At 47.8% G+C, this 26,182-nt stretch overlaps 1 protein-coding gene across 1 annotated transcript in view; it reads left to right on the top strand.

Moving 5' to 3' along the window:
* The first annotated feature begins 1,193 nt into the window (after nt 1-1,193).
* The window catches only part of HTRA1 (HtrA serine peptidase 1), a 57,346-nt gene continuing 32,357 nt past the window's right edge, over nt 1,194-26,182 (top strand). The window contains exon 1 of the mRNA XM_082854747.1: nt 1,194-1,650. Coding sequence (XP_082710873.1) covers nt 1,209-1,650 — 442 coding nt within the window. The 5' untranslated portion in view covers nt 1,194-1,208. The remainder of the gene's footprint in view (nt 1,651-26,182) is intronic.

Here is a 26,182-nt window from a genome sequence, read left to right as displayed (position 1 = left end):
CAAACACAGAAGAATAGTGAAAAGTCGCTAAGCCCCCTAAGGCCGGTCATCTCAGGCCCGTGCCCACCTGCCCTTGGGAGCCTCTGCCCGGCTGGCCGGGCCCAGGGCTGCGTGAGGCCGCCTCTTACAGGGTCCTCCGGCTCAAGCTCTGCCCACCTGCTGGCCTGGCACCGCCAGGGCACGGAGACCCACCTCAGGGTCGTCCCTGCTCCTCCTGACGACGCCTAGACTGGCGTCTGTCCCAAATGGCTCACCGAAGACTCTCAAGTGGAAGATCAAAGGCGAGCTCTTTTATTTAGTAACAACGTTTTGAGAGAATCACGCATATGGTGAAAAATTCAAACAGTACAAAGCCTCTCTCCCACCCAAGACTCCCCCCACCCCGCGCGTTCGCAGCTTCTCGCTTCTCCTTCAGGAGCTATTCTGTGCATGTACAAGCACGCATCCTGCCCATAACAACTTTTGAAAAGAATCTGACTCGAACGATTATATTCTAATTACTTATGCTCTTTGCTTTTTTCACTTAACCGTGGATCTGGGCGCTGGCTTTCTGCCAGCCCCGCGGGCCCCGCCTTCTTCGTAGGGCTGCACAGGGTCCACGGTTCCGGTCGCGCGTGCAGAGCACAGGGGTCAGTTCCAGAGTGGTGCTCATCCTCCTCCTCTAGAGCGCGTGACCGGGGCAGGCGGTGCCACCGCCCGGGGTCTGGGCAACGGCCCCTCCCGAGGCCGGGCGGGTCCCCAACTCTGCAATTTGCGGGAACTTTCCCGGGCGCTCGCGCGCCGGCCAACCGCAGTTTCCCCCGTGCAGAGCCTCTTTTTAGTTTTAAGGTCGCGAATCGCGGCGAGGGAAGCCGCAAGAGGAGGATACACGGGAAGCGGAGACCGGGAAACGAGGCCCCGCGAGCCGGAGGGCCCACCCGCGGGCCGCCCCGCCCGCGCCCACGAGCCCCGCCGTGCCCCGGCGCGCCCGCCCTGCCCCCGCCGCGGGCGGTCCCCGGTCAAGCAGCCCGCCCGCCCTCCCGCCATCCGGCCGGCCCCCCTCCCGGGCGCAGTGCCCGTCCCCAAGGCAGCTCGTCACCGCCGCGAGGCCAATAGGCTGGGCCGCGCGGCCGCGCGCGCTCGCGCCCGCTGGCCCCGAGTCCCTCCCGCTCTCTCCCCGGCGCCGCACTCCTGCCCTCGCTCAACCGGCCGCCGCCGTCGGAGCCGCCATGCAGCCCCCGCGCGCCCCGTTCTTCCCGCCGCTGCTGCTGCTGCTGCTGCTGCTCGCGGCGCCAGGCGCAGCCGGGTGTCCCGAGCGCTGCGAGCCCGCGCGCTGCGCTCCGCCGCCGGCACACTGCGAGGGCGGCCGCGTCCGCGACGCGTGCGGCTGCTGCGAGGTGTGCGGCGCGCCCGAGGGGGCCGAGTGCGGCCTGCAGGAGGGCCCGTGCGGCGAAGGGCTGCAGTGCGTGGTACCCTTCGGCGTGCCCGCCTCGGCCACGGTGCGGCGGCGCGCGCAGGCCGGCCTCTGCGTGTGCACCAGCAGCGAGCCGGTGTGCGGCAGCGACGCCACTACCTACGCCAACCTGTGCCGGCTGCGCGCCGCCAGCCGCCGCTCTGAGAGGCTGCACCGGCCGCCGGTCATCGTCCTGCAGCGCGGCGCCTGCGGCCAAGGTACCTGCGCTCCGGGGAGCTCCTCGCTCTCCGCTTCCCGGCCCCGACCTGCCCCCGCGGGACGGACGGGCCGGCAGAGGGGCAGCGAAGCTTGGCGGGGTATTCCGGGCGCCCACTGGCCGGGAGAGGCGGGCACCCGCCCCGGCGGGGGCAGCGTTGCGCGGGCTCTGTCGGAACCGAGCTTTGCGCCTAGCCCAGGGTCTGTTCCGCGCGCGGCGGGTCCTGGACGTGCTCTGTCCAGAAGCCCGGAGCCAGGGTGACGGGGCATCCCGCCCGCTGGCCGGCTGCTGGGTGCCCCGCGGGGAGCCGCACCGCGCCAGGGCCTGGGGGACAAACAAGACAGGAATGTGGGCATAAAGAGAGTTGAGAAGTTCGGGGCTGAAAAAAGTGCCGTGTGCTGCGTGAGTCTGAGGCTTTGGGACCGGGTCTAATTTCCGTAGCTTTCCCTTCTTTCTCTGCATCTGCCCCCCCCCGCCCTTTAAAATTAACCATGCATTCATTTTTATTTCGGATACTGTCGTTGAAAACATTGCCTTTTTATTTGAAAGGGACGGTGTTGCCCGTCAGGCTCCCCAGTTTCCCCAGGTGACCTCCCCGCCCCCTCCCCCCCCACTCGCCGCCCTGGCCAGGCACCAGTTTAGGCGGTGCAGCGGCGTTGCTGCCGCCTTGCTTCCCGTGTTTTGAGCCAACCCTACAAAAATGAAAGTGGTTCTTTTTGAACAAGCTGAATGTAGTTTTGGATCACAAAATATGCAGACGCAGGGGTGAGGGGAGAGGGTTAGGGATGAGGGAGAAGGATACCCTCTCCCTCCTTAAGCATCTTTTCTCTATCAGCGAGACCCATCCTGGCAGGGGAGGTGATGGTGATGGGGCAAAGGGTGGAGCAATCGTCTAACTCTCTCGCGGGACCTTCCAGAGGGATGCTTCTCGTCTCCAGTCAGAGAGACCATGTGGAAAAACAATACGGAGTTCAGCTACGGCCAATCCAGCGGTGTGGGGACGGGCCAGCTCTGCCTGGCAGTGCACTTGGTTGCAGCCACACGGTGCCTCTTCGCCGCGGGCAGTGCGTGGAAAGGGAAAGAGGGGAGCCCAGCGCAAGGGGCTGCTCTAGGTTTTCTTTGTAGGAAAACCGTCCAGCACTAGGGCCTGGCACAGGTTGGCCGACACAGAGAGGAAGGTGCCAGAGCAGTGTAGGTGAAACGGAGATTGTGTGTTCAGCCAGCACGGGAGCAGGGAGCCAGCCTCCGCGCTCAGGAAACAGCCTAATTAGAGGGTGGAGGAGCGATATTCCCGAGAGAAGTGAACCTGCTGAGTCTGAGGTATGGGCATGACAACGCGTGCGTATTGAGTGCCCACTCTGTGCCCCAGTCCGTGTGCCTGGTGTGTTACACGTGTGACTGCACTCGGCCTTCACAGCCTCGAGAGGAGGGAGCCTTTGCTGTCATTCCCATTTTACAGGTGGGGGAACTGAGGTGGAACTACTTGCCCAAGGCCACTCAGCTGGAATTTGAACCCGGACAGCCTTACTCAGAAGCAGCCCAGTGTTTAACCCGAAGCCTGGGGAAGGGAGGTCAGGCCGGGTAAAGGAAGTTTGGGGAGGGCCCGAAGTGCATCCCACGTGGAGTGCGGGGGTCAGGCTGAGCCAGGTATTGCTTGGTGAATAGATTGGTGTGGCTGGGGCTGCTTGGGGTGGGGGGCATCAGGGGTGACCCAGGCTGGTGGTGCAGAGCCCCAGGGCCAAAGTGTTCTCAGATGTTCTTGAGCCAGGGCAGCTCAAAACAAAAAAACCAAACAATAACCAAAAATACCTGGGTAGGACAAAGCTAGCAGTAGAATGCCAAACACGCCAGGGCACGGAGTTCGGGCTAGTGCAATCAGTAGTTTGGGTGTGAGGTGATGACTATAAAAAAAGCACGTTGTGTGTTTTTGTCAAAAACAAGCTAGCTGTTACTGTTTGTAGTCGAGCTGCACGGGGTCCTGAGTAACTGGCAGTATTCAAGCACCGAATTTATTGCCAGTGAGGTGGAGTCACTGAGTAAGTTTCAGGTCATTAATAGTCACCGTGTGTGTGGAGGGAAACAGGTCCTCTCCCACTGGCTGTCAGGCCCACAGCGGGCTCCCAGGAGAACCAGCGAGGGGACAGCCACGGAAGGATGAGCGTGGTGGCCCAGAAAGGAGGGAGAGACAGAGGGTGCAGAGCTGTTCTCCTCTGTCCTTCTTTCTTTCTGCAAATATTTACTGAGCTCTACGGTGCATCCGGCACTGTTTGTGTGTGTGTGTGTGTGTGTGTGTGTGTGTGTGTGTATGTGTGTGTGTGTCTGCCTGGCACATAGGAGGCACCTGGCAGATGCGTGGGGGGATGTTGAATGAATAAATGAACGAAGGAAGAAACCAGAGGTGCTGGAGATACACGGCCACCCAGTCTTTCCTCAACGGAAGGTTTCACTTTTGCCGCCCTTCTCCCCCCCATCTAGCATTCCGCCCTTGACTTCCTGGAGGTACCTCTGAGGACAGGAGCCTGGAAGCCAAGACTTCATTCAGTCGAAGCCCTGCCCACAAGCAGGTCACCTGACGTCATTGTTAAATGCTGTGCATTGGCCGCCTGCTCCAGCTGTGAGCCTTGGCAGGAGCACTGTTAGCTGGAGTGCCCCTGCGAGGCCTTTTGGAGGAGGCGCTGTCGTACGGGAGGCCTGGAGTTGGAGCGAGCGTGCGAGGACGAGGGGAAGGATCGGCTCCCCGCTTCACGAGATCGCGAAGAGGGTTTGTCTGGAGCAGAGAGCGAGGGCGAGGGAGGTAGGACAGGCTGGCGCGCAGCGTTTGGGAGCCACAGTGGATCTTTGGATGGCGGAATGAGCCACCATCCGAAAGAAAGCACTTTTATTTGTAAGCTGTTTCACAAAGACTTCAGAGGGGGTCTCTAATCATGGTTCTGGAAATGAAGGCAAATCATCTATTTCAGAAATCAATGCTGCTGTCAGGGTTTGGATGGGAAAGTGTCCAGTTATACCAGAGATCAAAAGAGCTGTCGTCTTCCACCAGGGGCAGTTTGGATTAGCTTCAAGCAAAAACTCTATACTGGTCAGGGGATTACGAAAAAAGAAAGGAATTGCAATTACTAATAGTCTGATAATAAGGGCTAACATATACTTCATGCTTATTCTGTGCCAGGCCTGCGTTAACCCATTTGATCCTCCTAGCAACCCTATAAGGGGCGTGCTGTAATCCTCCCCAGGTTACAGCTGGGAGACAGAGTCACAGAACAGTACCTTGCCCAGGACTTGAACCCGTGCATCTGGTCCACAGCCCATTCATAAGCACTCTGTGCTGTTGACAGAGAAACCGAAATTATAAGCCAACCCCAACTAAGCCGAAGCTAATAGCTGGAATAAACAGAGCTCCAGATGGCCATGGCCTTGAGCTGAAACAGAAACAAAGGACACGTCACAGTGCTCGCTCCGCAGGCACAGGAGTCTGAGGACATGGTTGCCCCCAGTTGCCATCAAGGCAGCCCTTGCTGAAAAAAAAGCCAAAAAGCAGAAGCAGCTGTAGCAGAGATGCATCCAAACCAGAGCCCCAGGCCCCAGACTGCTCTTGGGCAGAGAAAGGCTCCTCCGGATTCCCAGACACTGCAAAAAACTAGCCAGGATGTGTAGCAGATTTCTGCCAAAAAAAGGACAGGAAGCCAGAAAAGAGGCCTGAAAAAGACTCCTCAAGTATCAGAAGTCTAGTCCTTTTCTCCTCCTAGTACACTCTCCAGGAAAGCGACCCGCCCCACCCAAAAAAACCCCCGCAGCCCCGAGCCCAGGAACTCCTCGTCCTGGTCTCACCCCAGGCCTGACAAGGGAGGGCTTCTGAAGGTGCGGGCCGGCCCTGCATTCCTGGCGAAGAACCACCACTGGCTTAGATGCCTTTTGAATAGTTTATAAGGCTTTGCTCACTCTGGTTGGTTATCTTCTTTTGTTCTCAGTTGGTTTTGCTAAAGAGTTAAAATATTAAGGTTTCATAAAATTAGTAAGCCAAGTGTATAGAAGCCAAGCGTCTGAGTAACTCCGTTCCATCCGGAGGAGCTGTAAATAGATTGCATTAGCACTTAAAATAACTGCATTCAGTAAGTGATTATGGCGGGGACCATGAGCTAACTGTGGTCAGACGGCCGACGGCCTCGGGACTGCAGGGCTGGATCCTGAGTCCATTTGGAGTTGTGTGATCCTGGACGCCGTTCCGTGCCTTGGATTGAGAAATCAGACTTTCCATGAGCTTATATTTCAAGTGAATAAATAGTGATGGTAAGGCTTAATTTGAAGAAGAAATCAAGCTTGGCAGGGGGTGAGGCCAGCTGGGGTGGAGGGACTAACAGGCTGAGACTGCCTCTGACCCTGCCTAGGCTGTTACCTGACCAGGTGACCAGCCCCCGAACCTTCAGAGCCTCAACAGTGAGGGGATTGGACCAGGTGATCTCTGAGGGCTCTTCCAGCTGGAATGGTGTGTGATTCTTGTAAGAAAGCTAGTCTCTGAAGAATTGTGGTAACCTCATCCTTGTTTTAAAGCTTGGGCTGGCTTCTTTAAGAGTTATTTCTTTTTCTTAAGTTATCGATGGTTAAAGCCAGGGTTCGGGTTGAATGCCTGTGGCCCACTTGGGTCTGGTTGCCTCGTACTGCAGCTTTGTGCTGTCTGCTGCAAGTCCCCAGGTGACCACTGCGGTGGCATGTCCAGCCCCAGGAGGTGAGCTCCACTGAACCCGGTGACCCTTGCTGTTTCCCAGGGGCTCCGAGGCTGGGCTGCATGTGTCCTCTGGAGTGAGATCCCTCCTGAGCCCTTTCTCCTTCCTTCCCCATCTTCTCTGCCGTTAACAAAAAGAGAGAAAATTAATGTCGGCAGAGAAAATGAGAAGAGTGTAGCCATCCCAAATGGTTCCCGTTGAAGAGGCATGTCTGTTGCCGCTGGAAGGGCAGAGTTCAGCTTTTGGAATTAGTGACATGAGTTCTATTTCCAAGTTCATTCAGAGCATTTATTGAACACCTTCTGTGTACTTAGAAGGTCCAGATAGAAGGAATCAGAGGTGAGAAAGGCTGGGTAGCCCATGATCTCAAGAAGTTCGTAGTAGGTCATATCACACCCGGCTTAAGGAGTCAGATCACCACTTTGTAAAGGGATGACTTCTCGTATGTGACTTAAACTCTCTAAGTTTCAGTTTCCTCATCAGTAAAATCATTATAAAAATAATGGCGCATACATACCTATGTCATAGGATTGTTGAAAGATGGAAACACCTCATTATATGAACTTAGTGCTCAGAGCTGTGCCCAGTGCATTACTAGAACTGGATCAGTGTTAGCTGTAATAATAATTATCATCATCATCATCATCGTCAAGGAGTCCGCTCAGTAGAGGAAGCACTATAATGATGTCTCCCTGGGGATAAGGTGCGTGAGTGGCTTAAAGAAGGCGTCACAGAGAAGGAGGGTGATGCGGGACCTGTGTCCTGGAGGCTGACTTGGGGTTTGCCAACAAATATGTTAGAAAAGCTTCTCTGGGCAGAGAGACTCAGACACCACGTTGCCTGTCGTCACCCTCTGAAACCCCCAGGCGTTGTCCGTACCATCTGAGAAGTGTGGGACTTCTCTTGAATGAAGAGCTGCATGCCTGGAATGCCTGGGATTTCACAAATGTCATCTCATTAACCTTCCTTAGAGTATGTGACGCCCAGGAGAGAGCAGTGTATAGCAGCCCCAAGACCTTCCTGAAGGACGCTTAGTTTGTTTTCCATGTTTTGGGAATTCCTCACAAGGAAAGACTTGTCACATCTTAAGGAAAAAAAAAAGTTTGGGAGCCCACAGATACCCTATTATTTTCGATTCCTAGGACAAGTTGTCAAGTCAGTGTGTTCTGCAAAAGCAGTCCTCCACAGCGTCATGTGACAGCAGCTGGTCCCTCACCAGGAGATAATCGTGCTTCCTCGGGCACATGGTGGTTTCAGAGGGCGTATTGTTGTGGCTGGAATTTTCAATAATTTTCAAATTTGAATAAGCTCTGTCTTAATGAGTCAGAGCCTTGTGCAATATTTTCAAACCTCAGGAAACATCTTTTTCATTAGTTGTGCAATCAGATCTCAAGGAGAAGACGGCAGGCCTGTCCGCCTGATAAACTGTTTTATTTTTTCATTTTTTTCTGAGAGTTTGGTGCGATTCGCGGTAGACTTCCCTTTCACATAGGCTCGGGCGAGATTTTACTAGATCATCCAACACTTGAGTCATCTCACACCCCAGGACTAGGGGCGCTGTCTCTTTGGTGCCAGTATTCCAAGCGGCATCCCTGCTCGGTGGGGATGGATGGACACAGAGGGTTCTGCCAGTTGGGGTTGTCCCGGCCGATGGCTGCCAACTGGATACAGAGGAGGGAAGGCTCAACGTTCAGCAGTCACGTCTGCTTTCTTTTGGCAGAGGGTGAGCTAGCCTGGGGGACGGGGGGACAGGGACAGTGTTCTCCAGGACAGCCAGGTGGTAGGAAACATCAGTGGGCAGAACAGTGACCAGAAGAGCTACCACCACTGGGTGCTTTCTGGGAGCTGGGCACTGTGCTCTTTGTGTTATGGGCCAAACTCGTGCTTGCCTCACCGTCACCCAGGGAGGGAGGGGCCTCTTTCCGTTCTCCAGCTGGGAAGAGATGAGGCTCCAGGAAGTGACTGATAATTGTCCAAGGCTACCCAGTAGAGGGAGGTAGAGCCAGGATTTGAACCCAAGTCTGCCTCACTCCAAGATTATTCTTGAGATGTCTTTGACCCAGGTGTTACTTAGAAGCGTGTTCCTTAATCTCCAGATACTTGTGGGTTTTCCAGCTCGCCTTCTGTTATTGATTTCTAGTTCAGTTTCACTGTGGTCTAGGATCATGCTTTGTATGATTTCTCTTCTTCTTTCTTTTTTGTCTTTTAAATTTGTTAGGATGTGTTTTCTGGTCAAGGATGCGGTCTCTCTTGGTGAATGTTCCATGTGAACAGCAGAATCTTCTGCTGTTGTTGGGTGGAGTGTTTCATAAACATCAATTAGGTCTAGTGGATTGATAAGGTCAACTATATCCTACTGATTTTCTGCCTGCTTGGTCTATCAGTTCCCAGAAGATGGATGTTGATGTCTCTGGAGTCTACTCTGGAGCCCTGAACTGCTGTCTCCTTTACGGCCTCCCGGTTTGTGGAAACCTGGGTTCTGACCACACAACCATCTCTGTGTCTCCACCACAGAGAGCATGTGCTCTTTACCAGGGAGCCTGTGGTCCGCATGCTGAGTTTTCAGGCTAAGTTTCTATTGAACATTTACTGGTCAAGAAATGGCCTGAGTTGGGGTTTCTTAGGTCCTAGTTTGACATTTCTCCACCAATTTGACCTTTTTGGCTCTGGAAAATGTAGCCCAATGTGGTTCAGCCCTCGTTGGAAAAAACCCAGGAGGAGAAGTCTGATAATAGCACAGAAGGTGTAGGAGGAAGGGCAAGAGTTTGAGACCATCTAGAAAGGCCCCATGCGCACTGATCCCTTTCTGTCTGTGGGGTCCTAGAACACTCTCATCCAAGGCTCTTCTCTTGGAACGCTCACCGTTGGTCAGCCATATAGTTCTTCATCCTCTGAAAAATACAGCTGTGCCCTCACCTTCCACAACCCATCTCTAACCACATCAACTCTCCATTTTCATGTTTTCTGGGATTTTGTGGACAAGGACACTTCTGCCCTCGCAGAGATGCTGTTGACTGGCCAAAGACACCAGTTGGCTGTGGACAGAATCCCAGTGCACAAAATCTGAGTGTGGAAGGTTCTTGCAGGTTCCATAACCCAACCCTTCACTTCAGAGAGAGGCACCCAAAGGGAACACGACTCTCACAAGCTGCTTAGCTCATCGGGGCAGGAGGATGGTGGGTCAGTGTGGGCGCCATCCTGAGGCCCAAGGCAGAGCCCTTGAGCCCTTCCCTCCTCAGCTGTACCTTCCTGCTAAAGCAGGGGGTTATTTGGGAGAGGCTGGGGTCCATGCACACCATTTGCATGAGGCAGAAACAGTGGGTGCTTTCACTTAGTCTCCCATTACAAAATGATGCTAAAGAAAACTCCTCCCCCACCCCCGCCAAAAATAAGCTCCTTGGGTTGGAAGATGACAAAAAGCTATCCGTATAATGACTGACTTCTCCTCTCAAGAGTCCTAAGCACCTATTAATGCCCTTGAACCATAATTACAGTGCTCTTGCTAAAAAGAAAAAAATTAGTATAAATATAGTGGTGGGCACACCAGATGAACCAGGGCTGAGATGCTTCAATGCCTTCTAAGCCGTGGTCTGATTTTCCTGTCTCAGCATAAAGACTCTTTTGAATCTCTTTCCACCGTACTGTTTAGACGTCGTGGGAAATGCATTTATACGTTTGATGGCATACTGCACTATGCCAGTGTTTGAAAGTTATAAATACACTTTAATCACATCAAAAATAAAAGAAGAAAAAAGATTCAGGATTCCACCATTATTCCAGCAGCTTCATCATTTCTGTCCCCAGCATTACCACCATTTGGTTAACTAGTCCTTCTTTGTGTCCATTTGGGCCACGTTTGCCCCAAAACAAACATTTTTGTGTTCATGGTTATTTCTGAATCTAGGGTTATTCTTTTGGGATAGATACTAAGAAGTGCAATGACTGGATGGAAGGTTAAGTTTCTTTTATGGCCCTTGGTGTATGGCAAGGGCCATAAATTTTTTTCCAGGGGGTTGCCAAATTATTTTCCAGGCGGTTGTACCCATATCCGTTGCCGTCAGCTATAGAATTACCCACCTCCTAAGTCACTGACAGCTGGGGCAGAAGAAGCCAAGAAGAAATTCTCCTGAAAGAAATCCTTCAGGATACATGGAATAGGATGGTACCAAAACGGTCACTCTGCTCAGTCAGTAAATGACCTGGTCTGTCTTGAAGTGATTTTTATTCCCAGATTGACTGCTTTTAGGAGATATGCAATGTTTGGGGTAGAATGAGAACTTTTAAAGTTTGATTTTACCTGCGGATGGAGTTGTGATTACAGACTGGAAGGGGGATTGTGTGGTCGTCAGGTCATCTGGTCCAACACTTGTGTTTTCATTGAGGGGCCAGGACCATTGAGGGGATGTGAAAGCCCGAGGTCACAAGCCAGGCTGTGACAGAGACTCTGAGTTTCTGGACGCCCAGCCCACGGCTCTCTGCACTCAGCCTCCCGGATGCCAGCTCTGTCCAGGATGCAGGAGGAGGCCAGACTGTTTGTGCTTGTTTGGAAAAGTGAGCAATATGTTTATTCGATTGTTTGGTTACACATAGACCGAAATACAACTGGAGCGTCATACATAAAATGCAGTTCTCTAGTAGCCACATTAAAGAAGTAAAAAGAAACAGTGACTTTTTTCTTTTTTTTTTTAATGCCGTTCTATTGAGATATTATTCACATACCATAAAATTCAGCCTTTTAAAGCGGATAGATCAGAGTTTTTATATACTTACAGATTAGTGCAACTATCATCACTGTGCAATTCTAGAATACTTTCCTCACTCCAGAAAGCAGCCCGGTACCGGTTAGCAGTCACCGCATACTTCCTTTCTGCCCTAGGCAACCACTGATCTCTTTCTGTCTCTATGAAGTTCCCTATTCTGGACATGGGACGTTTCATATAAATGGAATCATACATTTGTGGTCCTTTGTAACTGGCTTCTTTCACTGACTGTAATGTTTTCAAGGTTCATCCACGTTGCGTGTGTCCATGCTTCGTTCCGTTTTATGATCGAATAATATTCTGTTGTGTGAATGTCGTAAGGCCAGACTTTTATTTTATCTCCTCTTCCTGTTGGGGAAATCCTAATCCCAGCCCCAGAAGTCACCTTGACAGTGACTAGACGGCTCAGATGGCTCAGAAGAAACTGGAGCACAGGATGCAGGAAGCCAGCCTGGAAAATAAGAATATTCCATAAGGATGGGAGTTACGTACTGAAAGGAAAAGATCAGGAAGTGCACTTTTCAGATTTATTAGATCATATGATATTTTTTTTGGAGCTGGAAATGATGTTGGAAATGGTCTAGTCTGCCCCTCGGCTTACTGATGAGGTAACTGAGACCCAGAGAGGGGAAGTGGCTTGTCTTGGGTCTTTACTTCTCGCTTGAGCCAAAGATTCCTTCTGACTTTTGTGTCAGTTTTACAAGTTACCCTCCTCACACCTCGAAGACAACGCTCATCAGCAAACGGGCAGGGGGTACCTCTCAGGAAGAGCTGTGCCCTTCCTGGACGGAGGGCCTTGCTTCACCATCACATCCCCGCTTCTACTTTCCCAAGCCCCAGGCCCACCCTCCCGGACCAGGGGCTACAGGAGGGTGGCTGCTGACAGCTCAGGAGTGTGTCCCAGACCCTTAATAAATGGACCCGTCACCGCCCAGCCCGCTGCTCGCAGCTGGAGGCTTCGGGAGCCCGCGCTGGCTTGGCCACTTCAGACACAACAACCGGGAGGAAGGAGCTGGAGCGGGAAGGGAACCCAGCTGAGAAATCTGGGGCGGTCAGGACGGGAGCCAGGTGCTAATCAGGAGGAAGTTAATAGTGTTTTTGTGAGCGGAGCAGTCAGCTGTTTCCTCAAAGATGATGATAGACGCATCATTCGGGTGTTCAGGAGACTTCTGAAAAAGGAAATCGTGCGGTGGAGCTGATGGGAAACTTCTTTTTCTGACTATTTTCCTAACATCCGACTGGTCAGAAAAAAACGATTAAAGGCTACAATACCCAGCAAACCCAAGCATTCACCACGAGGATGCAAGCCAGGACTTTTTTTTTTTTTTTGCCAGCGAGACTGAAAAGCGGTTATCAATGACAGGTACCTTTAGACATAGACGCATTGTTCTGGAAAAGGCATCTTTTACCAGTAGAGCCGAAGCTGCAGAGAACTGGGCCGTGCACATGACTGACGGCCAGCTGGCCGGGTGCCCCCCGAAAGCCGTTCCTCCTCCAGAGAGGCTGCTTAGACGTGTTCGGGTCGCCTTTCTCCCCCTTCACTTCACCTGCCGAGTCTTTTCCAGCATCACCGGCAGCAGCCTGGTCCCAGCCCCTGCAAACAGTCACTCGCTCAGGGCCCATGGATATGGGGGACGGGTTTGCAGTCTGAGGTCTGGCGTCAGGCGAGCTTTTCCCGCTCTGAGCCGTCTGAGAGACCGCGCCGGAAAGCCAGGGGCTGCCGGGCCTTGGAAGTGCCGGTGTGGGCTGGAAATTGAGGCCAGGCTCCCGGGCTCCTCCCCCCCTGCCTCCTTTATTCATTAGGAGCAGAGAAATGGGTCACACGTAACTCTCCTGAATTTTACTTCTTCATTTGTCTGCAAAAGACAGAGAGTGTAGTGGTCCATCATCCAATTATGCATCTTAAAAAAAAATAACAGTTGCTACCTGCGAATTCAGTTTCTTTTGACAAACATAGGGCTGAGGGCCCTTGGCCATGGGAAGCTTGATTCCAAAGCTGTGTCTTTTCTGTTTCGATCTGTCTCACTTAGATTTGCGGACAGTGGCCCTGATGAGGTACAGGACTTTAAGGTGATTGTAGACATCAGCCGGCTGCCTTGGCTACAGCCAAGTGATGCCTCTCTCTCCTGAGCGTTTTCCCTGCAGGGTTCAGAGAAACCGAGCTGCACGGGCCCCTCTGCCCTGGAATCTGCAGCCGCAGCACCGATTAGAATGGGGGTCTGGTTTCCTGGAATGTGCAGGGTCTCGCTTCTGTTTCTGCTGTCTCCACGCTCCAGACCAGCGTTGGGCCAGACTCTGGGTTGGAGCCGTGGCTGACAAGTTTTCCTTGGAATTTAATGGCGGGGGACGGACAGAATCCAGTCACTCAAACTGAAAGCATGGAGAAGATGAGTCTTGCAGGGTATCTCTGCTGCGGTCACTGAGTTACGCTTTTTTTTTTTTTCTCCCCCAGGCAACCACTCTTGCAAAAAGGAGGCCCCGTCCCCTTTGCACTTCATGCATCCTTAGCCATTAGGGACCTGTTTAAATTGATTTGTCTCCTGACCCTCAGGGAGAAAGCAGTCAAAGTTCGGAGAAGAGGAAGCAGTCTGGGTTTCTCTGCTGTCCCGGCTCCTTTAACTGCAGCCCGCCTGATCTCTGTCTCCCCCTCAGCAGGTCTGGCCTTCTCCTCCTGTGCCCCTCAAGGTGATTCTCGAATTCATCATGCAACCTCACAAAGGAGCCTTTCTTAGTGAAAAGGCATCCTGCTGCCTTCCCTGGATGTGGACCAGCCCCTCTCCTAGCTGCGAGGTGTCGGGTTACTGAAACGCCCGCTTCCTGGCCCTGTCTCCATGGGCCTACACACCTGGCACAGGTGTCTTACTCGGGCCTCGGGCGCCCGCGCTTGGCCAGAGTTGTGGAGGCCACCTTCCAATCCTGCCATCAAAAGTCGTGGCAGGGCCTGCCGTTCAGGGTGAAGCTCGGTCTTCCAGCATCTCTCTTTCCGTGGTGCCCGCGGCTGGCCTCCCCATCCGCTGGCCTTGGCCTGCAGCCCTCTCATTCTCTCTGCTGTTTCATCCCCAGCAGAAGGAGAGGGACCTTTGGCTCAGGGCAGTGTGGTGCCCAGCGTTCCCATCCCCCTACTCCCACACCCCAGCCTCACCAGGCTCCACTTGGCCTCTAGGTAAAGGTGCCGAACAGTGAGTGGGATGGGCCCGGTGAGAACAGATCCCTGGGCCCACGTGGATGATGTGCCGGATGTGTAATCATTTCCTCCTGGGGGGGGGGGGTCCCCTCTGGATTTGGGCCTGGATTTATTTACCAGGCAAGTAGCCTCTTTGTAGTTACTTTTAATCTCGCCATACTAGGGACAGAGAAATATTCAGATGTGACCCTGGGACCCTTGAAAGGTGAAGAAGAGGACAGCCTCCAGCATACACCCCCATGGCAGTGCATTCTGAGGCATCACTGGTTTCTAGGCCTGAATCTAGGCTGGTCCTTGGAGGATGGGGTTCCAGAGACTGGACCTCACATGGGGAGCCCCTGCTCAGGGTGCTTTGGCTGTGGGAGGGTGGCTGATGACAGGTGAGGAGTGCGCCCCAGACCCCTTACTCAACTGAGCCATTCCCAAAGGCTATTTTAAGTTTTCGTGACACCCCACTGGAAGCCTGCTGTGTTTGCTCCTTTATTTACAGTTTCTGAGCCTGTGGGAGACTGGCTGGCTGTGTCTGCTGGAGGCCAAGAGAAATTTCCCAAGGCTTTTGGGTAGGACTTTGAGTTCAGAGCAGTTGTGGGTCCAAGCTGGCATCTCAGGGGTCATTACTTCTTCTGGCCCTTCAAATGAAAATGCGAATATGTTTTCCATTGGCTTTCGCTTCCAACCTCTGTCCAATGCATATGTGCCCTTGCCTTCAAAAGAACGTTATTTCTTTTGTCACTTATGCCCAGGTCCACACACGGAAGGAAGACAGGGCTGGACCGGAAGTGTCAGGGGGACTGGGGCCGAGCAGGAGGGAGGCTGCCCTGACCGGCCTGCCGCAGTCCTTTGGCAAGTAGACCCTGGATGAATCCAGCCATCATTCTGGCTGAGCTGCTTTCTTCCCGTTTTGTCCTTTCCCCTGCATCTTGTCGACTTTCAGGATCGGGCTGTGCTACGATTAGTAGTCTTTAAAGTATGACTGACTTTGCGGGCGTTTACAGTTGAAGAAATTAGGTGAAAAATCACAAGTGAGTTCTTCCCTTTCTCTGTGGAGCCGAGAGGGACCTTGGAAGCCACCCGATTAAGCCTCCGTATTTTAAAGAGGAGGAACCTTCGGCACGAGGGGCGTGCCGCGGTCGCACGGGTTGCCTCACGGAGTGTGAGCTGTACCAGGCATCTTAGATCACAGGAGGGGGGTGTCTGCCCGCTAGCATATGGGACGTTTCCTCGGCTCCTGTAGACTGACTGCCTGTGGGCTCCTGGGCTCAGCCAGATTAGGGCAGCATCTCCATCAGGTCCTGAGCACGTGTGGTGCGTCTCAGTACTTCATGTGCACTCTGGGTTTTAAAACAGATGAGTTTGGAAAGTAGGCAGGGCCAGCCTCATGGGTGTGCCACCCCCTCAGGAGGAGCCCACCCCTGGCTTAATGCCCTGCTGTGACCAGCTTGGAATTCTTAATAATTTTGGAACAAGGCCCCTCCACGTTTTCCTTTTGCACTGGGCTCTGCAAATTATCTAGCTGGTCCTAAATGTGGGACGGTTTTTGAGAACATGCTGTTCCCGTTGAATAAAGGAGGATTTATTTCTTTTCCCTCGAATATACTGTGTTTTGTTTTCCCAATTAGCCCTGCTCACCAACTCTGTTGAGAATTTGGAGAGCGCGATTGTTCTTGCTGGAAGGGAAGGTTGCGTTGTTCATCTTGAATCCTGGCTCTGAGCTCTCGGGCCCGGAAGTGGGAAGTGTGTCCCCACAACTGCAGGAGCTGCGGGGGACTGGAGGCTGGGTGAAAGGGCTGGGACCTGGAAGGGAGGCCACAGAGGCAGAGCAAAGAGTCCAGCTGGGGAGCCAGACAGATGGCCGCTCGCCAGCTCTGAAGCTTTGAGCATCGTGCTTGACTTCTCTGATCCTCCGTTTGTTTCCCCATCTCTGTAGACTGGAGGTAAGATCCTCCCTGCAGGTTTGCAGGAGTGGAGAGTGTGCATTAAGGAATCTTGGGAGATAGAGCTGGGGACTCAAAGCCACGTGATGGAGGGAGTTGTGGATGAGACAGGAGATGGGGATGTCCTTGGGGGTCCTGCAGTAAGTTCATGCACCCCAAGTGGCAGTTACTCAGGGAAGACACCGAAAATGGGCCAGACCTGCCCGAATTAGAATGTAGAAGTGGGATTCTTAGAAGTTTCAGAAGTGTGGGAGGAGCCTTTTGGAGGTGTTGAGATGCACCGGGGAGTGCAGGGCTGAGAACTGGGAGGTGATAACCCAGCTCGTGGCCTCGAGACGGGCATGGGGTTTAGTGCTTTTTGTGCTTTTCTCATTCAGGACTCCCAACCCCCAGAAGTAGTGGTATTATCTCCATGTTGTAGGAGGGGAGAATGAGGCTTGGACAGGCAGAGCCGCTGCCTGAAGCGACACAGCTGTGAGGGGCAGAGAATCGGGACTGGAGGCCAGGTCTGCTCTGGAGTCACTCTGGCATTAACAAGGAGCCTTGCGACCTTACCCAGCCTTGCTGACCCTGCTAAGAATGTTCTGAGGTTGGAGTCCAGCTTGGCCTTCCTGTCTCCCTCAGACACTCTGGGTTTGTGAACCTGAGCTGCTAAGCCGGGGTGGGAGAGGGTGGGCAGCTCCGCATGGAGAAGGGACAAGGGACCAAGGGACGGGGCCGAGGGACAGAGCGTCCAGATCCAATTCTAGGCCAACTGTAGCCAGATGTGGAGCGGGGGCCACCCTGGAGGGCCGCCTTGGTCCTCCTACAGTGGAAACAAACTTATGGTTACCAAAGGGGAAAGGTTGGGGGGAGGGATACATGAGGAGTTTGGGAGTAACATATACACACTACTATGTATAAAATAGATAAACAACAAGGACCTACTGTATAGCCCAGGGAACTACACTCAATATTCAGTAATACCCTATAAGGGAAACGAATCTGAAAAAGAACAGATATATATAGATTTAGATGTAGGTTGATATGTATAGATATGTATAACTGAATCACTTTGCTGTACATCTGAAACTAACACGACGTTGTAAATCAACTATACTCCAATATAAAAACAATTAAAAATAAAGTGTATCCATGGCACACTGGCCATGGTGACTTGTCGGTCACTGAGAGTCCTGGCTGGCAGAGGCAGTGTGTCCTGTAGGTGTAGCTCAGGTGTCCTGCTGGCCTGGCTCGGGCATCCCCCTCTTAACACTGTGAGCCAGCCACGTGCTCTAGGGGGTCAGGGAGCCACGAGGGTGGGACCCAGGCCTGGCCCCTGGGCAAGATTTGGTACTCCCACCTACCCCTGGCAGGTCCAGTTTTATGGGATCTGAAAGGGGCACCCTCTTAAGAAAAAGAATTCACAATTATGAATACAGCAGTAGGCATGGAAATGATTCCTTATTTAGACAGAAAACAAACTGCCACAAATTAAAAATTTTTAAAGTGGACAAATTCTACAAACTCCACAAAACCCAGAAAACTGTCATGATGTTAGTAACTACCGGATCCACTTTCACCTTTAAAATACTCCTCCCCGCCGCCCCCCCGTATTTTTTGGCTGTAGATTCTTTGATCGCCTTTTCATGTGACATATTTTGTAATGTTTCCTCTGAAGAGAATAGAATTATTTCTTATTATTATTGTCATTATTATTATTACTACTATTATTGTTAGTTTAGTCTTTCCTCTGGCATATTTCTCCACTACCCACATACCTCCAGGCCAGATCACCGTACTCTGTACAACCTGTGGCCTGCAGTAGGGGCACTGGCAGGGTGGCATTAGCAGTGCCACTGGAAACCATTTCTGTCCCAGGATAGATAACTAGAACCAGAAGTGACTTCAAAGCACATAAATTAAACGCAAAGCAAAATGATCCCTCTAGTTTTACTTTCCTCTTAGCCACATCCCCAAATGCCCACAGCACTCCAACAGGACAGGAGATGTGTGACAGAGGGAAGGAGACAATGGTTTCAACCAACTGCAGTTTAAATATTTCATTTCTACAGATTTTCCAAAAGCGTTTGCTTTGGAAAGCTGAATGCTTTGCTAGAGCCCTCGCAGGACAAATGCGGGCCGGCTCTAGGGCAAAGCCTTGTTTACCTTCACTCTAAATCCACTTATGCTTTGGATTATTGTAGCTGTGCTGGGATTCAGGATTATCCACTGGAGAGAGCCCAGGAGACCTGGCCAGGGTTCCCAAAGCTTCATGGTTTGTGGGCACCCTTGATGTCTCAGTAATTTTTCATGGCACCTAGGCCAAAAGAAGGATCTGACAGTTGCATTTATCAAGTATTATAATTAGGTCCCAACACCTTAATAAGTTTTTGTGTCCTTGTAACCTATTAGTCATTTGACAAAAAAAAAAAAAAGAAAAGAAAAATGATATTTTAATTTCATTATTCAATAACCACAATTACTTACAAAATTAATACAAATGATCTTTGCACACCTGTTGGGAGCCACACAGCCTCTCAGATCTTGGAATCAGATTGGACACTGCCAACCCATTTCCAGTTCAACATTGATTTTTGTACAGTACTTTCTTTTAATCACAGAGACCACCAGAAATCCAAATTCACAAAATATGGAATCATCAAAAGAATGTAGTGCAATCTGATTTTGAAACTGTGAATGGCCTAGAGCTCGTTCTCAAGGTGTCCAACAGATATCAAGTATCGCTGTGTTTCCCCAGAAGACATGAAATATCCTGTGAGTTTGCTATGGCACTCAGGGGTGGTTCAGGGCAGAATGAGAACAAATGCATTAGGACCGGCAAGACTTCTTTCTTCTTGCTTCACCTCTCATCTTTACCTGACACTTTTGCCTTAAAGATGAATGAAACACACATTTTGATGTATTTAAAGCACATGTGCAATTGTCTTTCGAGAGAAACACAGGTAAAAGTCTGTCCTTTGATTCGTAGTCCCCTTGTGATTTTCATTTTCACTGCAACAAATTTTCTTCAGTGTGATCATGTATGTCCAGTACTTAACTTACTGTCTGGCTTTTTTTCAGTAAACACTTAATAATGGAAGTGTCTGTTAATTCTGATTCTGATAATAATCACTGAAACTTTTCAACGCTGTGTCTCTCTTTCCTCATGTAAGTAAGTTGTTGAAAGTAGTTAAGAAGTATCATCTGTAAAACTCCAGAGATGATGGTTCTAAGGAAGCAGCATTTGTGGAGTTTTGCGCATGACTAGTAGTTTATAAAGGGGAAAGATGAATCATTATTATCTTTGGATGGGAATCTGGCAATTGTAAAACTCATAAAATTATAGTAAATGGCTACTCTTAGTGGGTCATTTGTTGTGTTTAAAATTATGAATGATAAATATTTATTAGGGAAGTGGAAATATCTGTCTTTGTAAAATGTTGTGACATCATTCTACTAATCCTAGTTATTCACAATTTTTCTGTTTAAAATCACGTAGTATGTCATTCAATTTTCTCTTTTTGAGAATTATTTTGATATCCTAGGTTCTTTGCTTTCCACATAAATTTTAGAAATAGCTTATCAATTTCTACAAAAACTCCTGCTGGAGTTTTCACTGGGAGTATGTTGAATCTGTAGATCAATTTTGGGAAAATTGATAGCTTAATAATAGGGAGTCTTCTGACCCACATGTATGATGTCTCTCTCCATTTATTTAGGTTTTCTTTAATTTATTTCAGCAGTTTTGTAGCTTCCAGTGAACAGGTCTTACACATATTTTATTCAACATTTTCCTAAGTATTTAATATTTTTGATGGTGTGTTATAATTGGTATTTAAAAAAATTTCAGTTTCCAATTGTTTACTGCTAATACATAGAAATACAATTGATTGTGCATATTGACCTGTTACCATGTGATGTTGATAAACTCACTTATTCTACGTAATATATTTATAGATTCTTTTTCTGTGTGGACCCTTATGTCATCTGCAAATAAAGACAGCTTTATGTCTCCTTTCCAATCTCTATGCCTTTAAATTTCTTTTTCTAATTAATTATTCTGTCTAGGACTTCAATAAAATATTGAATAGAAGTGGTAAGAATAGATGTCCTTGCCTTGTTCTCATTTTTAGAGGGAAAGCATGTAATCTTTCACTGTTAAGTATGATGTTAGTTTTAGGTTTTTTGTTGATTCCTTTTATCAAACTGAGGAAATTCTCTTCTATTTCTAGTGTGCTGAGTATTTTTTTATAATGAATGGACGTTCAATTTTGTCAGATCTTTTTTTGCGTCTATTGAGATGATCGCTTGGGTTTTCTTTTTTAGTATGTTAATTTGGTGAATTACGCTATTTAGTTTTCAGATGTTACACCAACCTTATTTATCCTTTCCTGGGATAAACCCCACCTGGTCATGATATAGTATCCTTTTTCTTATATTGCTGAATTCTATTTGTTAAAAAATTTAAGCACATTTAGTCTGTGTTCATGCTGGATATTAGTCTATAATTTTCTTTTATTTATTTATTTGAATTTTATTTTATTTATTTTTTTATACTGCAGGTTCTTATTAGTCATCAGTTTTATACACATCAGTGTATACATGTCAATCCCAATCTCCCAATTCATCCCACACCACCCCCTCCCCCCCGCCACTTTCCCCCCTTGGCGTCCATATGTTTATTCTCTACATCTGTGTCTCTATTTCTGCCCTGCAAACCAGTTCATCTGTACCATGTTTCTAGCTCCCACATATATACATTAATATATGATATTTGTTTTTCTCTTTCTGACTTACTTCACTCTGTATGACAGTCTCTAGATCCATCCAGGTCTCTACAAATGACCCAATTTCGTTCCTTTTTATGGCTGAGTAATATTCCATTGTATATATGTACCACAACTTCTTTATCCATTCTCCTGTCGATGGGCATTTAGGTTGCTTCCATGACCTGGCTATTGCAAATAGTGCTGCAATGAACTTTGGGGTGCATGTGTCTTTTTGAATTATGATTTTCTCTGGGTATATAGTGGGATTGCTGGGTCATGTGGTAATTCTATTTTTAGTTTTTTAAGGAACCTCCATATTGTTCTCCATAGTGGCTGTATCAATTTACATTCCCACCAACAGTGCAAGAGGGTTCCCTTCTCTCCACACCCTCTCCAGCATTTGTTGTTTGTAGATTTTCTGATGATGCCCATTCTAACTGGTGTGAGGTGATACCTCATTGTACTTTTGATTCGCATTTCTCTAATAATTAGTGATGTTGAGCAGCTTTTCATGTGCCTCTTGGCCATCTGTATGTCTTCTTTGGAGAAATGTCTATTTAGGTCTTCTGCCCATTTTTGGATTGGGTTGTTTCTTTTTTTAATATTGAGCTGCATGAGCTGTTTATATATTTTGGAGATTAATCCTTTGTTGATTGATTCGTTTGCAAATACTTTCTCCCATTCTGAGAGTTGTCTTTTCGTCCTGTTTGTAGTTTCCTTTGCTGTGCAAAAGCTTTTAAGTTTCATTAGGTCCCATTTGTTTATTTTTGTTTTTATTTCCATTACTCTAGGAGGTGGGTCAAAAAATATCTTGCTGTGATTTATGTCAAAGAGTGTTCTGTGTTTTCCTCTAAGAGTTTTATAGTGTCTGGTCTTACATTTAGGTCTCTAATCCATTTTGAGTTTATTTATGTGTATGGTGCTAGGGAGTGTTCTAATTTCATTCTTTTACATGTAGCTGTCCAGTTTTCCCAGCACCATTTATTGAAGAGACTGTCTTTTCTCCATTGTATATCCTTGCCTCCTTTGTCATAGATTAGTTGACCATAAGTGCGTGGGTTTATCTCTGGGCTTTCTGTCCTGTTCCATTGATCTATATTTCTGTTTTTGTGCCAGTACCATACTGTCTTGATTACTGTAGCTTTGTAGTATGGTCTGAAGTCAGGGAGTCTGATTCCTCCAGCTCTGTTTTTTTCCCTCAAGACTGCTTTGGCTATTCAGGGTCTTTTGTGTCTCCACACAAATTTTAAGATTTTTTGTTCTAGTTCTGTAAAAAACGCCATTGGTAATTTGACATGGATTGCATTGAATCTGTAGATTACTTTGGGTAGTATAGTCATTTTCCCAATATTGATTCTTCCAAATCAAGAACATGGTGTACCTCTCCATCTGTTTGTATCATCTTTAATTTCTTTCATCAGTGTCTTATAGTTTTCTGGATACAGGTCTTTTGTCTCCCTAGGTAGGTTTATTCCTAGGTATTTTCTTCTTTTTGTTGCAGTGGTAAATGGGAGTGTTTCCTTAATTTCTCTTTCAGATTTTTCATCATTTGTGTATAAGAATGTAAGAGATTTCTGTGCATTAATTTTGTATCCTGCAACTTTCCCAAATTCATTGATTAGCTCTAGTAGTTTTCTGGTGGCATCTTTAGGATTCTCTATGTATAGTATCATGTCATCTGCAAACAGTGACACTTTTACTTCTTCTTTTCCAATTTGTATTCCTTTTACTTCTTTTTCTTCTCTGATTGCCGTGGCTAGGACTTCCAAAACTATGTTGAATAACAGTGGCAAGAGTGGCCATCCTTGTCTTGTTCCTGATCTTAGAGGAAATGCTTTCAGTTTTTCACCATTGAGAATGATGTTTGCTGTGGGTTTGTCGTATATGGCCTTTATTATGTTGAGGTAGGTTCCCTCTATGCCCACTTTCTGGAGAGTTTTTATCATAAATTAGTGTTGAATTTTGTCAAAAGCTTTTTCTGCATCTATTGAGACGGTCATATGGTTTTTCTTCTTCAGTTTGTTAATATGGTGTATCACATTGATTGATTTGCATATATTGAAGAATCCTTGCATCCCTGGGATAAATCCCACTTAATTATGGTGTATGATCCTTTTAATGTGTTGTTGGATTCTGTTTGCTAGTATTTTGTTGAGGATTTTTGTATCTATATTCATCAGTGATATTGGTCTTTAATTTTTGTTTTTTTAATTTTCTCTGTCTGGTTTTGGTATCAGGGTGATGGTGGCCTCATAGAATGAGTTCGGGAGTATCCCTCCTTCTGCAATTTTTTGGAAGAGTGTGAGAAGGATGGGCGTTAGCTATTCTCTAAATGTTTGATAGAATTCACCTGTGAAGCCATCTGGTGCTGGACTTCAGTTTGTTGGAAGATTTTAAATCACAGTTTCAATTTCATTACTTGTGATTGGTCTGTTCATATTTTCTATTTCTTCCTGGTTCAGTCTTGGAAGGCTGTACTTTTCTAAGAATTTGGCCATTTCTTCCAGGTTGTCCATTTTATCAGCATAGAGTTGCTTGTAGTAGTCTCTTAGGATGCTATGTATTTCTCAGGTGTGTGTTGTAACTTTTCTCTTTTCATTTCTCATTTTATTGATTTGAGTGCTCTCCCTCTTTTTCTTGATGAGTCTGGCTAATGGTTTATCAGTTTTGTTTATCTTCTCAAAGAACCATCTTTTACTTTTATTGATCTTTGCTATTGTTTTCTTTGTTTCTATTTCATTTATTTCTGCTCTGATCTTTATGATTTCTTTCCTTCTACTAACTTTGGGTTTTGTTTGTTCTTTCTCTAGCTCCTTTAGGTGTAAGGTTAGATTGTTTATTTGAGATGTTTGTTGTTTCTTGAGGTAGGATTGTATTGCTATAAAGTTCCCTCTTATAACTGCTTTTGCTGCATCCCATAGGTTATGGATCATCCTGTTTTCATTGTCATTTGTCTCTAGGTAGTTTTTGATTTCCTCTTTGATTTCCTCAGTGATCTCTTGGTTATTTAGTAGCATATTGTTTAGTCTCCATGTGTTTGTGTTTTTTACGTTTTTTCCCTGTAGTTGATTTCTAATCTCATAGTGTTGTGGTCAGAAAACATGCTTGATATGATTTCAGTTTTCTTAAATTTACTGAGGCTTGATTTGTGACCCAAGATGTGATCTATCCTGGAGAATGTTCCATGCACACTTAAGAAGAAAGTGTAATCTGCTGTTTTTGGATGGAATGTACTATAAATATCAATTAAATCTATCTGGTCTATTGTGTCATTTAAAGCTTGTGGTTCCTTATTAATTTTCTGTTTGGATGATCTGTCCATTGGTGTAAGTGAGGTATTAAAGTCCCCCACTATTATTGTGCTACTGTCGATTTCCTCTTTTATAGCTGTTAGCAGTTGCCGTATGTATTGAGGTGCTCCTATGCTGGGTGCATATATATTTATAATTGTCATATCTTCTTCTTGGATTGATCCCTTGATCATTATGGAGTGTCCTTCCTTGTCTCTTGTAACATTCTTTATTTTAAAGTCTATTTTATCTGATATGAGTTTTGCTACTCCAGCTTTCTTTTGATTTACATTTGCATGGAATATCTTTTTCCATCCCCTCACTTTCAGTCTGTATGTGTCCCTAGGTCTGAAGTGGGTCTCTTGCAGACAGCATATATATGGGTCTTGTTTCTGTATCCATTCAGCTAGCCTGTGTCTTTTAGTTGGAGCATTTAATCCATTCACTTTTAAGGTAATTATCGATATGTATGTTCCTATTACCATTTTCTTAATTGTTTTGGGTTTGTTTTTGTACGTCCTTTACTTCTCTTGTGTTTCCTGCCTAGAGAAGTTCCTTTAGCATTTGCTGTAGAGCTGGTTTGGTGGTGCTGAATTCTCTTAGCTTTTGCTTGTCTGTAAAGCTTTTGATTTCTCCATCGAATCTGAATGAGATCCTTGCTGGGTGGAGTAATCTTGGTTGTAGGTTCTTCCCTTTCATCACTTTAAACATGTCATGCCACTCCCTTCTGGCTTGTAGAGTTTCTGCTGAGAAATCAGCTGTTAACCTTATGAGAGTTCCCTTGTATGTTATTTGTTGTTTTTCCCTTGCCACTTTCAATAATTTTTCTTTGTTTAAGTTTTGCCAATTTGATTACTATGTGTCTTGGCATGTTTCTCCTTGGGTTTATCTTGTATGGGACTCTCTGCACTTCCTGGACTTGGGTGGCTATTTCCTTTCCCATGTTAGGGAAGTTTTCGACTATAATCTCTTCAAATATTTTCTTGGGTCCTTTCTCTCTTTCTTCTCCTTCTGGGACCCCTATAATGCAAATGTTGTTGTTTAATGTTGTCCCAGAGGTCTCTTAGGCTGTCTTCGTTTCTTTTCATTCTTTTTTCTTTATTCTGTTCCGCAGCAGTGAATTCCACCATTCTGTCTTCCAGGTCACTTATCCGTTCTTCTGCCTCAGTTATTCTGCTATTGATTCCTTCTAGTGTATTTTTCATTTCAGCTATTGTATTGTTCATCTCTGTTTGTTTGTTCCTTAAATCTTCTAGGTCTTTGTTAAACATTTCTTACATCTCCTCAATCTTTGCCTTCATTCTTTTTCCGAGGCCCTGGATCATCTTCACTATCATTATTCTGAATTTTTTTTCTGGAAGATTGTCTATCTCCAGTTCATTTAGTTGTTTTTCTGGGCTTTTGTCTTGTTCCTTCAGCTGGTACATAGCCCTCTGCCTTTTCATCTTGTTTGTCTTTCTGTGAATGTGGTTTTTGTTCCACAGGCTGCAGGGTTGTAGTTCTTCTGGCTTCTGCTGTCTGCCCTCTGGTGGATGAGGCTATCTAAGAGGCTTGTGCAAGTTTCCTGATGGGGGGGACTGGTGATGGGTAGAGCTGGCTGTTGCTCTGGTGGGCAGAGCTCAGTAAAACTTTAATCTGCTTGTCTGCTGATGGATGGGGCTGGCTTCCCTCCCTGTTGGTTGTTTGGCCTGAGGCGACCCAGCACTGGAGCCTACCTGGTCTTTGGTGGGGCTAATGGTGGACTCTGGGAGGGCTCACACCAAGGAGTACTTCCCAGAACTTCTGCTGCTAGTGTCCTTGTCCTCGTGGTGAGCCACAGCCACCCCCCGCCTCTGCACAAGACCCTCCAACACTAGCAGGTAGGTCTGGTTCAGTCTCCTATGGGGTCACTGC

This window comes from Leucopleurus acutus, assembly GCF_964270905.1.
Source record: "Leucopleurus acutus genome assembly, chromosome: 14".
NCBI lineage: Eukaryota > Metazoa > Chordata > Mammalia > Artiodactyla > Delphinidae > Leucopleurus > Leucopleurus acutus.
Note: the sequence above shows the minus strand (reverse complement) of the source record. Positions and strands in the feature narration are given on the sequence as shown.